General features: G+C 35.1%; 1 protein-coding gene across 1 annotated transcript; it reads left to right on the forward strand.

Annotated features, from left to right (window-relative positions):
- The first annotated feature begins 2021 nt into the window (after positions 1 to 2021).
- LOC131626519 (large ribosomal subunit protein uL11x-like) lies at positions 2022 to 2718 on the forward strand. Its single transcript, XM_058897345.1, has one exon. The coding sequence runs from the start codon at positions 2072 to 2074 to the stop codon at positions 2570 to 2572; it is 501 nt and encodes a 166-aa protein (XP_058753328.1). The 5' UTR covers positions 2022 to 2071; the 3' UTR covers positions 2573 to 2718.
- Positions 2719 to 14024: the final 11306 nt, after the last annotated feature.

Genomic DNA, 14024 nt, shown 5'->3' on the forward strand with positions numbered 1-14024 from the left:
AAACACTATTAAAATATGGATCATGTTAATATGTCAAATTAGTATAATTAAAAAAGTTTAAGTGAAATAAAGTCATATTTTAAATTTCAAAAAATCAAATACACGTATTTTATGAGAATATTTTTAATTATAGTATCATTAACATGTATCTTACAGCACATGTTTTTCGTTTTTCTTAAAAGATAATTAATTTCATTAAATTTATGTTGTACATAATTGAAATATTAAAGTGCATGTTGAAACGAAATTTATAATATATTTTAATTAATATTAAGATTATGATAATTGAAACTATAATTATATTATAATTATATACCTATACAAATTATTTTTTTATAAATGTGCAAACGGATTTTAAGTTACACAATTTTTTTTAATATTAGTTGACTACTAAGACTAAACGGTCGAAGTTGGTTTGATCGCAATAACGGGTTGTGATACGCCATAACTTATATTTTAAATTACAAATGCAACTTATATCAAAATTATTAATATCAATATATTTCTACTTATTATTTAAAATTATAATATGATTTACCTTGGGAAATTTTTATATGATTCAATTATTAATAAACTAACACAAATTAAATTATTATAACGAGTTAATTATTAATAAATTAGAAATACCCAAATTGTTTTATAATTTACAAAAAAAAAATTAGTTAAATTAACTTTTTTATGTATACTATTAATAACAATGAAATTTTATCTATACAATAGTAATCTTAATATAAGTAAAATTTCTAAAGAAGTGGTTTTAAAATATATTTTTTATTTAGGAACGCACGGGTCTAAGTACTAGTAGTAATGTATAAAAAAAACAAAAACAAAAAAATGGCTATAATAAGGGGAGACGCTGCATTTTGTTGTAGTTGTCTATAAGAAACAGTAAAAAAAGTTAACCAAACGACAAAGTAATAAAATAAATAAATAAATAAATAAAATAAAGAAACAAACCAAACAGTCTCTTATTTCTCTCTCATCGTTCCACTCTTCTTCTTACGATGAAAATTTCTCTTCTTTATCCAAAAAATCATATGAAGATAATGTTCTCAAACAAATAAATCAATCAATGAAACAGAAATTAAGAAACAGTTACATATCGAAAGTACAATCGAACGGTCAGAGGCATATGAGTTTTCTATTGGCGTCGGAGAGATCACAATGGTCTGGGCTGCAGGGCAGATGAACGCAGCAGTTGTGAACGGTTCTGATGACATGTTGCGCAAAGTCGAAGATGGTGTTGACGTCGGTGCAGATCTGAGCTGAGCACGGTGGCTTCGTGTTGCCAACGCGGTGGTTTGGCTCAGACGCAGTCATCGCTCTTCTGTTCTCCTTCCATGTTCGATCCGTTGCAAAAAAAAAATTGTACAATTGTGAGTTTATGGTTTGAAATATTGGAGGCAAGGGTATAAGATTTATATAATGAACTTTGAGAATACAAAAGGTAGAGGATATGAATGTGGGCAAAATTCAACCGCCAACAGATATTATAATGATTCAAAAGTTGGTTTATGGGAGATTGAAAAATCAAATGGCATTGTTGCTCGTTGGAAAAAACAAAAAAAAAACCCTAATAATTATTTAAGATTCAATAAAAATATAGATAAAAATGAATTAATTAATTAAATAAATATTTAAAAGATAGTTATAGAAAATTTTCTATTAATAGCAAATGTAAAAATAGTAAGGACTCTAAAAAGATGACATTCGGCAAACTTGCTAAAATACTCATTTTGCTTTATTATATTGTATGATGGTTCGAAGACTCATTAGCGTAATTAACAGTTAGTCGAAAAAAATAATTTTTTTGATTTTAAATATAAATTTTCAAGAAATTTAATACCACAATTTACTTAATTCATGTAATATAGTAATAATTTTTTTTACTACTGTAACATAAAATCTTAGAAAATAAAATTTTAAAAAATATTTGAATAAAGTAAAAAATACGTAAGAGTTGGGTAAAAAGTGTTTACTGTAAGAGTGTACCAACAAACCAATATATAAAAGGATTTTTTCCTGCTCTCTCCTCATTTTCCCGAAACCCTAATTCTTACACTCAGGAACCATGCCGCCAAAGCTTGATCCGTCGCAGGTGGTGGAGGTCTACGTCCGGGTCACCGGAGGCGAGGTCGGCGCTGCCAGTTCTCTCGCTCCCAAAATCGGTCCTCTCGGTCTCTCTCCAAAGAAGATTGGAGAAGACATTGCAAAGGAGACAGCCAAGGACTGGAAGGGTTTACGAGTGACGGTGAAGCTGACCGTCCAGAATCGTCAGGCGAAGGTTGCGGTTGTTCCATCGGCGGCTGCGCTTGTCATCAAGGCCTTGAAGGAGCCGGAACGGGATCGGAAGAAGACGAAGAACATCAAGCATAATGGAAATATTTCTCTGGATGATGTGATTGAGATTGCGAAGATTATGAAGCCGAGATCGATGGCGAAGGAGCTTGCTGGGACGGTGAAGGAGATTCTGGGTACGTGTGTGTCGGTTGGATGTACCGTCGATGGAAAGGACCCGAAGGATTTGCAGCAGGAGATTAACGATGGAGATGTTGAAATTCCTCAGGATTAAGAAGGAGGTTTATCTTTTTGTTTTGTTTCCTAGACTTTTTGCATTGTTGAAGATTTTGTTCAATGGATTTAGTATTTGAGTAATTGAGATGTTTTATATGCTGGTTAAGATTTTCTGTTATTGTTTAATTATAGTTTTTTTCCTTACATGTTGAGTTGAGTAATTTAGTATTTGATTAATTTTTTTTACATTAATTTGTTTTTCACATGTTGAGTAATTGTGTTAGATAGTTGTTAATTAGGTTTGGGTTTAAGAGCATAATGTCAAGCTTTAGTTAGTTGAGCTTCTTGGTATTGTTTTTGATTCGGAAATGTATTTCCTCCTGTTACTTTGGTCTTACCGCAGCAATGGTGTTATGTTTTTTCCGATCGGAAACGGAAACCAAAATGGAGAGATATATTGGGTCATTTTTGGACTGTTTTAAACCGAAACATTCATATAGCTTAACCGTAGACCCTGCTGATTCATTATGGAACTGATCGAAGTATATTTTGTTTTTAAAAGCATCTCAATCTAACTTGAGATGATGCGAATTGTTGAGAATTTTTTATGCCATTCTGGTATCTATCACAGGAATCCAATTCCACCTGTGTGTGTTTATGTATTTTTTTTCTTTCTGCCGTAACTGTGAAGGACATGCTAAGTTATAGTTTATTTTTTCACCTGTGTAAAGTTATAGCTAGTTATACTCTGGGCTATCTTACTTTTTTTCTCATTGGGTGGGGCAATTTGATTGGCAGACTTAAATGGTTTACTTTGTTTAGATGTTTCCCATGTGACACGGGGACATTATGCCCTCTTATTTCAAGTGTTGAAAATTGCATTTAACATTATGAGTTTCCTACCGCAACAAACTATAAATGCTAACATTCTCTTGGAGGAAAAACATCTCTTTAAAAGAAATGATCGACCAATGAAGTGTGTTTCACTGATTAGGTAAATGATCGACCAATGAAGTGTGTTTCACTGATTAGGTGGATGTGGATCATAGTATGTTACATGATTTTGATGGTTGAAATCTTATTGCATGATTTGTTTTTTGAATTCGATTCTCGCACATTTGCATCTCAATGTCATATTGTTATCTTAGTCAGGGGATTGAGATTGAAGAGGTATGATGAAATGTGTCTTGGGGTTAAAAAGCTTTAGGTAAGTTTCTATTCATTAGACGTGTTTTTTGTTTGTTCTGGTGTCTGTTTTTGCTACTTACACACTAAGTAGAAGTATTAATCATCTCCATTATTTTCCTAACTTTCACTGTTTAATTCATTTTACGGCAAAATACTTTTTGTTAGATTAAGCATGTTGTAAAAGATGTTATTGGATTTTGAATATGGTAATCTCCTGGTTGTATATGAAATCTTGTTCATTAGGTAATTTAGGTTGTAGCCTGTAGGGGTGTACAGGAGAAAATTCCAAGCTCATATCTGTAGAGTTTGATTATCTAATTCTTTAACATGTTGATCTGCTTGAAATGTTGAGTTTTTATTGAATAGATCTTGTAAAAAAAATTATAGAAATATTGTTGGGAGTTTCTCTATCCCAAAAATTACAGGGTTTATTGGTTCTATTTTTGGGCAATGTATTTTAATATTAAGGGAATTGTTCACTCACACCGTGGTGAAAATTCGAGTACCCTTTTCACACCTTCTGAATTTCGAAATCTGAATGCATTGTGACACTATTAATCCGATATCATAGCCACACGTTACATTCTGAAATTTCGACGCAGTCATTAAGGCTATGTTTGGGAGTTTGGAGGGAAGGGGAGGGGAGGGCTTTAAAAAATAAGAAGAATTGGGTGAAAAGAATAAAAGGGTTTTGAGTAGGAGGGTTTTGGAGGGTTTGGTTTTATTCATAACACCAAAAACCCCATAAAATGGGGGAACTCAAAAATTGTATTGAAGGAGGGTTTTGGAGGGTTTTGAAGGGCTTATATAAATTTTCCAAATATCTTTTAGGTTGTTATACTATTTTAAAAATTAAAAATTTTGTAACGATTATGACTCTTTTATCATTCTAAACAAAATCATTTTTTTAAAAAATGTCAAATATTTCTCTATATTTTTTTAAAAATTCGTTTTCGGAAGCCTTCCCCTCCCCTCCCCTCCAAACTCCCAAACATAGCCTAAGTGGTGCATATAGTATTTTTCTTTACTTTCCCTTACATTTCAAAGCAGTTAAAGAATTTCTCTCAGAGAACACCATAACTCATTAATCTCTGTCCAACATTTTTTCAAATTTTTCTCTCAATATCTACTTTTGTGCATTCAAACCAGTTACTTCATCAACTTCTACTTATATTCAAGATAAGCAATTTCATCTCTCATAGTCGGTAAGGTATTTATTCATTCTTGTTTTTTTTTGTCATTTGATGCATGCAATGCATTTCCTTAAACGATTCTAGTTAAAATCCATTAGGCTACATCGAATTGAAATGCATTTGAACTACATTAGATTATAACCTATGTTTAAATCATTCTGCATTTGAACTTCTCATTGATACGAGGAAATTCATATTTCAAAGTCCGTATTCACCCCTATGAAAATTTGGATTTCAAAATGATTATGTTATGACTTATATATGGTTTATGCTGTATTCGCCCCTATGAAAAATTTGAATTTCAAAAGGACTATTTTTTGAATTATGTATGAATGACATAATAGTTCCGATTTCATACTATGAAAATTTTACCATACTATCCTCTTCCTATTTTTAATACACTCTAATCTCCACTTCATATTTTGTTTTCCACATTTAGCAATCTTAAAAAACAAATCCCTGAAAAAAAAAAACTCTATATTTGTCCCTCATTGATAGTTTTGAAGCTATTGGCCATGAGTTATTCTAGTTCTCTTGCTTTCCAACCTCATATCACCTCAATTTGTTGCGTAACCACTTTACGTATGCATGTATATATATCCCTCATCATTCCTCAATACCAATTCATTCAATCAATTCACAGCATTCATAAAACATCCCTCAAAGAAACTGTGTTATAGTTTTCCACTAGTTATTCTTTTTCGCTTGCATTCTCTCTCTGTGTTTCATTCAAGGGCATAGAGAGAGATTGACCTAATAAAAACAATAAAGCTTCATCAAGCGTCACGTACACCACCACCGCGACAAACAAGCTGCAATGGCAGGAGAACAAAGGCCCGCGATGAAGCCATGGATGGAGGTTGCACCTTCACTTCTTGAGTTCCCTTGGAAACCCTCCAACATTCCTAAGCTAGAGACCATATTTGAAGACAGAGATGAAGAATGTGAAGATGATGGTCTTGCTGACTTTTGATTGTTTTGTACTTTCATTTGGGCTATTCAAACATGGCCCGAATATTATTTCTTGCGTCCTATGAGTAGAGAGACGTTATTTAAAACAATTATTAGTAGCATATAGAAACTATCCGAGGTTGAATGATTTTTTTTGTAGATGCTATTTTCTCTGATATGTTTCAACATTGCGTAGTTGAATTTGTAAATACTTCTTTTGTTGTGAAATAGTGAAACCAAGGAACTCAGAAATTTGAATATGTTTGGCTCTTTCTTTCTTTGTGATAAAATTAATCGGATAATCGTTTATGCAGTGTTTGACATGGCTACGGTTAGAGTTGAAGTAAACCAAGCAAGAATAAGAATTGATGGTTTCTTTCATGGGCATATTCAGAATCAGATACACTCTCCAAGACCAATACTACATTATCATAATTTTGACAACAAATGGATAATTGCAATGACAAAATGATGAATATGGTTTGCATATAAGATTCGTGCGGTGTTTAGCTCAATAATTGACAATACCAACGACCACATATTAAACAGTGGCTAGACAAGTGAGTCGAATATCAGCTGTACTCGACGTCCCAATGAGGGTAACCATAGTGATATTTCCCAAGAAACCCCTTACGCACTCTATATTCAAATGAGCTACATTGACCCTCGAAATGTGATAATGGTTACAAGAATCAGGAAGTTGATAACACAAATCAACAAGTAATACAAAACATAGGAGATCAACATGTGGAAAATGTGGTTTAGAGAGTTCTTAACAGGCAAAACTTTAATGTGGGCTATACAAAACAAGCCTTGTTTTGTGTATCCTTTTCCTAATGTAGTTTTACCTATTGAAAGTCTTCGAGGGATCAAAATTCTCAAAATCACCAAAGTCTCTAATGATGCAGAAGAAACAATAGTAAAACAGGTGACTAGATACCAAATTGAGTGTGGTGATTAGCCAACCATGACTATTTTGCCTGAGAATAATCTGTAATGAGACAAAAGGATAGAAGCCTTCTAGAAGCAGCAGGTGAGTCAGCAAATCCGTTAAGGGGCCCACAGCAGGTGGAGGAAAAGAATGATGATGGTACTGATTGTGGAACGTTACCACGAAGAGGAGAGAGAACGAGAAAAACGCACAGCATGTGGAAAGAGTTTGTGAAACCTTGATGCCAGCTACATATAGTGCACTAGGAGAATCATTTTAGGTTTTATGTGATTTGTTGGATTATTTTTCTTCTCCCTCAATTCTCTTTTCACATCTGAGTTCTTTATGTAAGCTAACTGTTTGCTGAAAGTTCAATACAATTTTCTCTCTTTTCTTCCATTTTATTCTGTTATATTGGGAACTGTTACATTGGTGCTTTCATCAGCCATGGCCACTCCACAATACAAAGAGATGCAAGATGATATCAAATGCAATACCGAGGAGATGAGGTTGTTCCAGACTGAAATCCTCGAGCGCATGGAAAGACTGGAAGTTGGTAACACATCAAAGTTTCAGGAGATTCATACTGCGCTTGACATCCTCATTCAACAAACACCGTCGAAGCAACGCCATGGTTCAGAACTCAACAACAAAACCCCATTTCAGGTGAGAAACATCAAACTCGAGTTTCCTGGTTTTGACGGCACTAACGTACATGAATGGATCTTTCGTGCTGAGCAGTTTTTTGGGTATTATGATACACCTGATCATGATAGATTAACTATTTCATCTGTGCATCTTGAGAAAGATGTGGTGCCTTAGTTTCAAATGGTACAACGTTCGAATCCGTTTCATTCTTGGCTAGAGTTTACGCGTGCGTTAGAACTGGATTTTGGTTCATCTATATACGAATGTCCTCGTGCTACCTTGTTTAAATTGAATCAAACAGGCACTGTGTCTGAATATTATCTCCAGTTCACATCTTTAGCCAATAGAGTTTATGGTTTAAGTAATGACGCTCTAATTGATTGCTTCATAAGTGGCCTCAATGTTGAGATCCGTCGTGATGTGTTAATCCATACACCCACCTCCATATTAAAAGCAGTATCCTTAGCCAAAGTTTATGAGGAAAAATACACTCAAACAACCAAACCACAAAAAACCAACCCAAACACATACTACAAACCACCCATCAATCAACCTAAACCAGAAAATAACCAAAAAAACACAACTCCCATCCTCAACACACCCCCCACGAGACCTATGAGCCAGTTCCAGAAAAATCCCAATATCAAACGCATATCCCCTGCAGAGATGCAACTTAGAAGAGACAAAGGCCTCTGTTATTAATGTGATGATAAGTTTTCCTTCACTCATAAATGCCCTAACCGACAATTAATGTTGCTACACTATGATGATTCTGAAGAAGAACATCTCACTGTTGTGGATGAGACACCAACTGAGGTAAACACTGACAATTCTCATCAACAACAACCTCAACACCATTTGTCCATGAATGCCATGAAAGGGGATTCCAACATGGGGGTGCTTAGATTCTCTGGTTTAATTGGAAACATCAAGGTGCAAGTGTTAATTGATGGAGGCAGTTCAGATAACTTCTTGCAACCTCGGATAGCTAAATTTTTGAAGATACCTATTGAACCAGGCCCGATATTCAGAGTGCTAGTAGGAAATGGTGACATAATGACTGCTGAAGGGGTTATTCAGGAATTACCACTGAATATACAGGGCAATGAGTTGAAAGTACCAGTATTTTTACTACCTGTAGTTGGGGCAGATGTCATATTGGGAGCATCTTGGCTAGCTACATTAGGACCACATGTAGCTGATTATGCTTCACTTACATTGAATTTTTTTTTCAATAGTAAGTTTGTGACATTAGAAGGTGAAAGAACTCCCAAACCTGCAGTAGCACAATTACACCATTTCAAGAGACTCCATTGTACAGATGCTATAGCTGAATGTTTTACCATTCAATGGCAAAAAAATTACACTGCTGAAGATATGTGGAAAGAGTTACCTACCAATATTGAACCTGAGATGGCCATTCTACTTCACACTTACAAAAGTCTGTTTCAACAACCAACTGCATTGCCACCTCACAGAGAACACAATCACCATATCCCATTGATGGAAGGTTCAAATCCTGTCAAAGTTAAACCTTACAGGTATCCACACAGCCAGAAGACTCAAATTGAACACATGGTACAGGAAATGCTACAACAGGGTATCATACAGCCAAGCACAAGTTCATTTTCTTCACCAATTATCTTGGTGAAAAAGAAAGATGGTACATGGAGGTTCTGCACTGACTATAGGGCCTTAAATGCTATAACTGTCAAAGATTCATTTCCAATTCCCACAGTTGATGAACTATTAGATAAGCTCTTTGGAGCTAGATATTTTTCAAAGTTGGATCTCAGGTCTGGTTATCACCAAATATTGCTGCAACCAGAAGATAGATACAAAACAGCCTTCAGGACACATCAAGGCCACTATGAGTGGTTGGTAATGCCATTTGGTTTAACCAATGCACCAGCAACATTCCAGAGCCTCATGAATCACATCTTTCAGCACGCTTTGAGAAAATATGTGCTAGTATTTTTTGATGACATACTAGTATATAGCCCTACCTGGTAGGAGCATTTGAATCATTTGGATAATGTATTAGGCATACTACAAGCCAATACATTATTTGTCAAATTGTCTAAGTGTTCCTTTGGAGTTTCAGAGATCCATTACCTTGGACATGTGGTAACTGGACAAGGTGTTTCCATGGACAAGGACAAAGTTCAAGCTGTGCAAGAGTGACCCTTACCTAAAAATGTGAAGCAATTAAGAGGGTTCCTAGGCCTCACAGGCTACTATAGGAGATTTATAAAATCTTATGCTAAGATTGCTGCCCCATTGACTGATTTACTAAAAAAAGAAAGTTATGTGTGGAATGAACAGGCTGAGATAGCTTTTAATCAGCTGAAAACTGTCATGATTTCAGCTCCTGTGTTGGCTTTGCCGAATTTTCAAAAACCCTTTATTTTAGAAACAGATGCTTCGGGTGTAGGGGTGGGTGCAGTGTTGCATCAAGATGGACATCCCATTGCTTACTTTTCAAAGAAAATAGTCCCTAGAAATCAAAAGAAATCAGCTTATTTTAGGGAAATGTTAGCTATATCTGAAGCAATAGCTAAGTTCATACACTATTTGCTGGGGCATAGATTCATCATTCGTACTGATCAAAAGAGCTTGAGGAGTTTAATGGACCAGTCTTTACAGACACCAGAACAACAACAGTGGATACATAAATTCTTGGGGTACGACTTTGCCATAGAGTACAAGCCAGGCAAAGAAAATCTTGCTGCAGATGCTCTGTCTAGATTAATGACATTATCATGGTCTGAGCCACAGTGCCAATTTATTCAATCAATCAAAGAAGGGCTGACAGAAGATAGTCAATGGAAAGAAGTTATAGATAAATGTATTCAACAGGGAAATGCTTATTTACATTAAACTTTCAAAGAAGGCTTACTATACTGGAAGAGTAGAATTGTCATTCCTCAATATAAAGATTTGGTTCAAAGAGTCTTAAATGAATTCCACTCATCTCCAATAGGTGGTCATGCTGGAATTACGAGATCTATGGCCAGAATTAAGGCTCAATTCTATTGGCCTGCCATGAAGAAGGATGTCTCTCAATATGTACAAAACTGTATGGTCTGTCAACAAGCAAAAATATCCAATACCTTGCCGGCGGGATTACTACAGCCATTGCCGATACCATCACAAGTTTGGGAGGATGTAGCCATGGACTTTATTACTGGCTTACCACTATCTTTTGGTTATACCACTATTTTGGTAGTCATTGATAGACTAACAAAATATGCTCATTTTTTCCCAATGAAAAGTGACTATTCTAGCAGGTCTGTTGCGGAAATCTTCATGCAGAATGTGGTGAAATTACATGGCATGCCTAAATCCATCGTGTCTGATAGAGATAAGGTGTTCACAAGCTCTTTTTGGCAACATCTATTCAAGTTATAGGGCACGACATTAGCAATGACTTCTGCTTATCATCCTCAATCGGAAGTTCTTAACAAGGGGTTAGAGCTGTTTCTTAGGTGCTTCACATTCCATAATCCTAAGTCTTGGTTTAAAGCTTTATCATGGGCAGAGTTTTGGTACAATACAGCGTTACAAACGAGCATTGGCATGACTCCATTCAAGGCTCTATATGGGAGAGATCCACCAACTCTGACAAGATACGAATTCCATGCTAATGACCCTCCAACACTTCAAGAGGAGTTGATGGAGAGGGATAGATTATTGCAGCAGTTGAAAAAGCAATTAGAAAGGGCTCAGCAATATATGAAGAAACAAGCTGACAAACATAGACTAGATGTGACTTTACAGGTAGGTGAGTTAGTCTTGGTAAAACTTCGGCCATATAGGCAACAATCTGTTGCATTGAGAAATAATCAGAAGTTGGGAATGAGATACTTTGGACCATTTGAGATCATAGCACGAGTAGGAGAGGTTGCTTACAAACTCAAGCTTCCTGAACACGCCAAAATCCATCATGTTTTTCACATATCCCAGCTAAAGCCATTCAAAGGTGTGCCACAAAATCAGTACATGCCCTTACCACTCACTATGTCTGAGAATGGACCTATCATACAGCCCAAGGAGGTATTGCAAGCTCGTACCGTAGTCAAGGGTAATCAGGAAATTCAGCAGGTTCTAATCCATTGGGATCAACATACAGCAGCTGAAGCAACTTGAGAAGATGTTGCTGACTTGTAAAAGAAGTTTCCTTCCTACAACCTTGAGGACAAGGTTGTGTTTAAAGGGGATGGTATTGTAATGAGACAAAAGGATAGAAGCCTTCTAGAAGCAGCAGGTGAGTCAACAAATCCGTTAAGGGGCCCACAGCAGGTGGAGGAAAAGAATGATGATGGTACTGATAGTGGAATGTTACCACGAAGAGGAGAGAGAACAAGAAAAACGCACATCATGTGGAAAGAGTTTGTGAAACCTTGATGCCAGCTACATATAGTGCACTAGGAGAATCATTTTAGGTTTTATGTGATTTGTTGGATTATTTTTCTTCTCCCTCAATTCTCTTTTCACATCTGAGTTCTTTATGTAAGCTAACTGTTTGCTGAAAGTTCAATACAATTTTCTCTCTTTTCTTCCATTTTATTATGTTATATTGGGAACTGTTACATAATCAGAAAAATTGAGAAATTGAATATCAAAAAAGAGAAGCTTAAGAAAAAAAAATGATTCTCTTAAGAAAAAAAGAATCATTATGTAACATTAATTGACCAAGAAGATGAGTGGAATATATATGAGTTCAAATGAAGTATGTTAGGTAAGTGTAGACATTTCTAGATCAAAACTAGGACCACCTTACAAATGTTCAAATTTTAAATCCTTTAATTCAAAAACGGTGTTTAATGCTAAAAGAAAAAATTTATAGGTTTCACATAAATAAATAAATAAATTAATAAATAAATAAAATGATTAAATATGTTTTTAGTACTTATAAAAAAATATTGACTTTTATTCCTTTAAAATTATTTTTGTACTCAGTTTTAGTCTCACTAGAAGACAAAAAAATTGTATGTAAAAATAATTTTATAAGGATTAAAAGTCAATATATTTTTTATAAACACTAAAAGCGAAAATTATATTTAACCTAAATGAAATATGCCAAATATTTGACATCTTATTAAAACATAAAAAAAATATGATTGCTGAGATGGACATGAAATTCCCCTCCAGAACCAAATAAGACGGAGAAAATATTATAAAATGCATAACACACACGACCATAATACTAGTGCATATATTTGTATTATAGACACTATTCAAAAGGTTATCGAAGAAGGAAGGCTGTTTTTTGAAGACAAACCTAAGGCCTTGATTAAAATTGGCGAAGATCCCTTCAAAGTGGTTGCTAACTATGCATAACCCAACCAAGATATTTGCATGACTAAAACAGTTCTCATCAAATAGAAGAAAACATTTGACACAAAAATTGATAAGTTTGAAGAATGTGCGTAAAATGATATTTACCCCTAGGCCGGGCAAACCTTAGTCTAGTTCATACAAAAGAAATATAAAACAGGCACTACAAACACCTCAACTTCATCTATTTCACCTTATCGAATATCAAACTTCACTTTGGGCACACCATCACCTGTTTTATATTTCTTTTGTATGAACTAGACTAAGGTTTGTCCGGCCTAGGGGTAAATTGTTAGAACAAGATTTGTTCTTATCAATTATCTTAGTTTTGATGATAACAATAATATGAATTTTGCTTAAGATAATATGGTACTCTAATCCAATGCAATTTCCCTTTCAGGAAATATATAAAGAGTACGCATAATTCAGCGCTCAGAAGTTGTGTCTCAAATGGTTCAGCATGCAACATCAGAACATGGTCTGGCAAGACATCAGAAGATGGTCGAAGCAGAATCAGAACATGGGTCTATGGAAGCATCAGAAGAACATGAGATCAGAAGCACTGAAGATCAGAAGATGGTATCACGCAACAGAAGCACTTCAAGATCAGAAGATGCTATGCACCAAGCTGTTTGACTCTGATGATATTCAAACGTCGTATTCACAAACATCAGATCAGAAGGAAGTACACGTGGCAGACTACGCTGACTGACAAAAGGAACGTTAAAGCTACTAAAGGCTACGTCAGTAGACACAGCGTGAACAAGGCTCGAGGTAGTTGACAAAAGCGTATAACATTAAATGCAAAGCTGTACGGAACACGCAAAGCATTAAATGCATTCAACGGTCATCTTCTCAACGCCTATAAATATGAAGTTCTGATGAGAAGCAAGTAGAACGATTTCGCACCAATACAATTCAAATTAACTTGCTGAAACGCTGTTCAAATCAAAACTCAGAATCTTCATCTTCATCAAAGCTCACTACATTGTTGTTGTAATATTTTAGTGAGATTAAGCTTAAACTGTAAGAGAAATATCACAGTTGTGATTATCGCTTTTAAGAAGCATTTGTAAACTCTTGAATTGATTACATTAAGTTGTAAGGAACTAGAGTGATCGTGTGATCTGTATACTCTAGGAAGTCTTGGCAGTTGGCTGAGCAGAGAAGTCTTAGGAGTGAACTAAGCCTAGAGTGATCGTGTTGATCAGTAGACTCTAGAAAAGTCTTAGGAGTGAACTAAGCAGTTGTTCCTGGAG

This window comes from Vicia villosa, unplaced genomic scaffold (genome assembly GCF_029867415.1).
Source record: "Vicia villosa cultivar HV-30 ecotype Madison, WI unplaced genomic scaffold, Vvil1.0 ctg.000301F_1_1_1, whole genome shotgun sequence".
Classification (NCBI taxonomy): Eukaryota; Viridiplantae; Streptophyta; class Magnoliopsida; order Fabales; family Fabaceae; genus Vicia; species Vicia villosa.

Bases quoted from the DNA above. Each gene is read 5' to 3' on its own strand.
- LOC131626519 (XM_058897345.1), top strand. From the start codon at position 2,072: ATGCCGCCAAAGCTTGATCCGTCGCAGGTGGTGGAGGTCTACGTCCGG.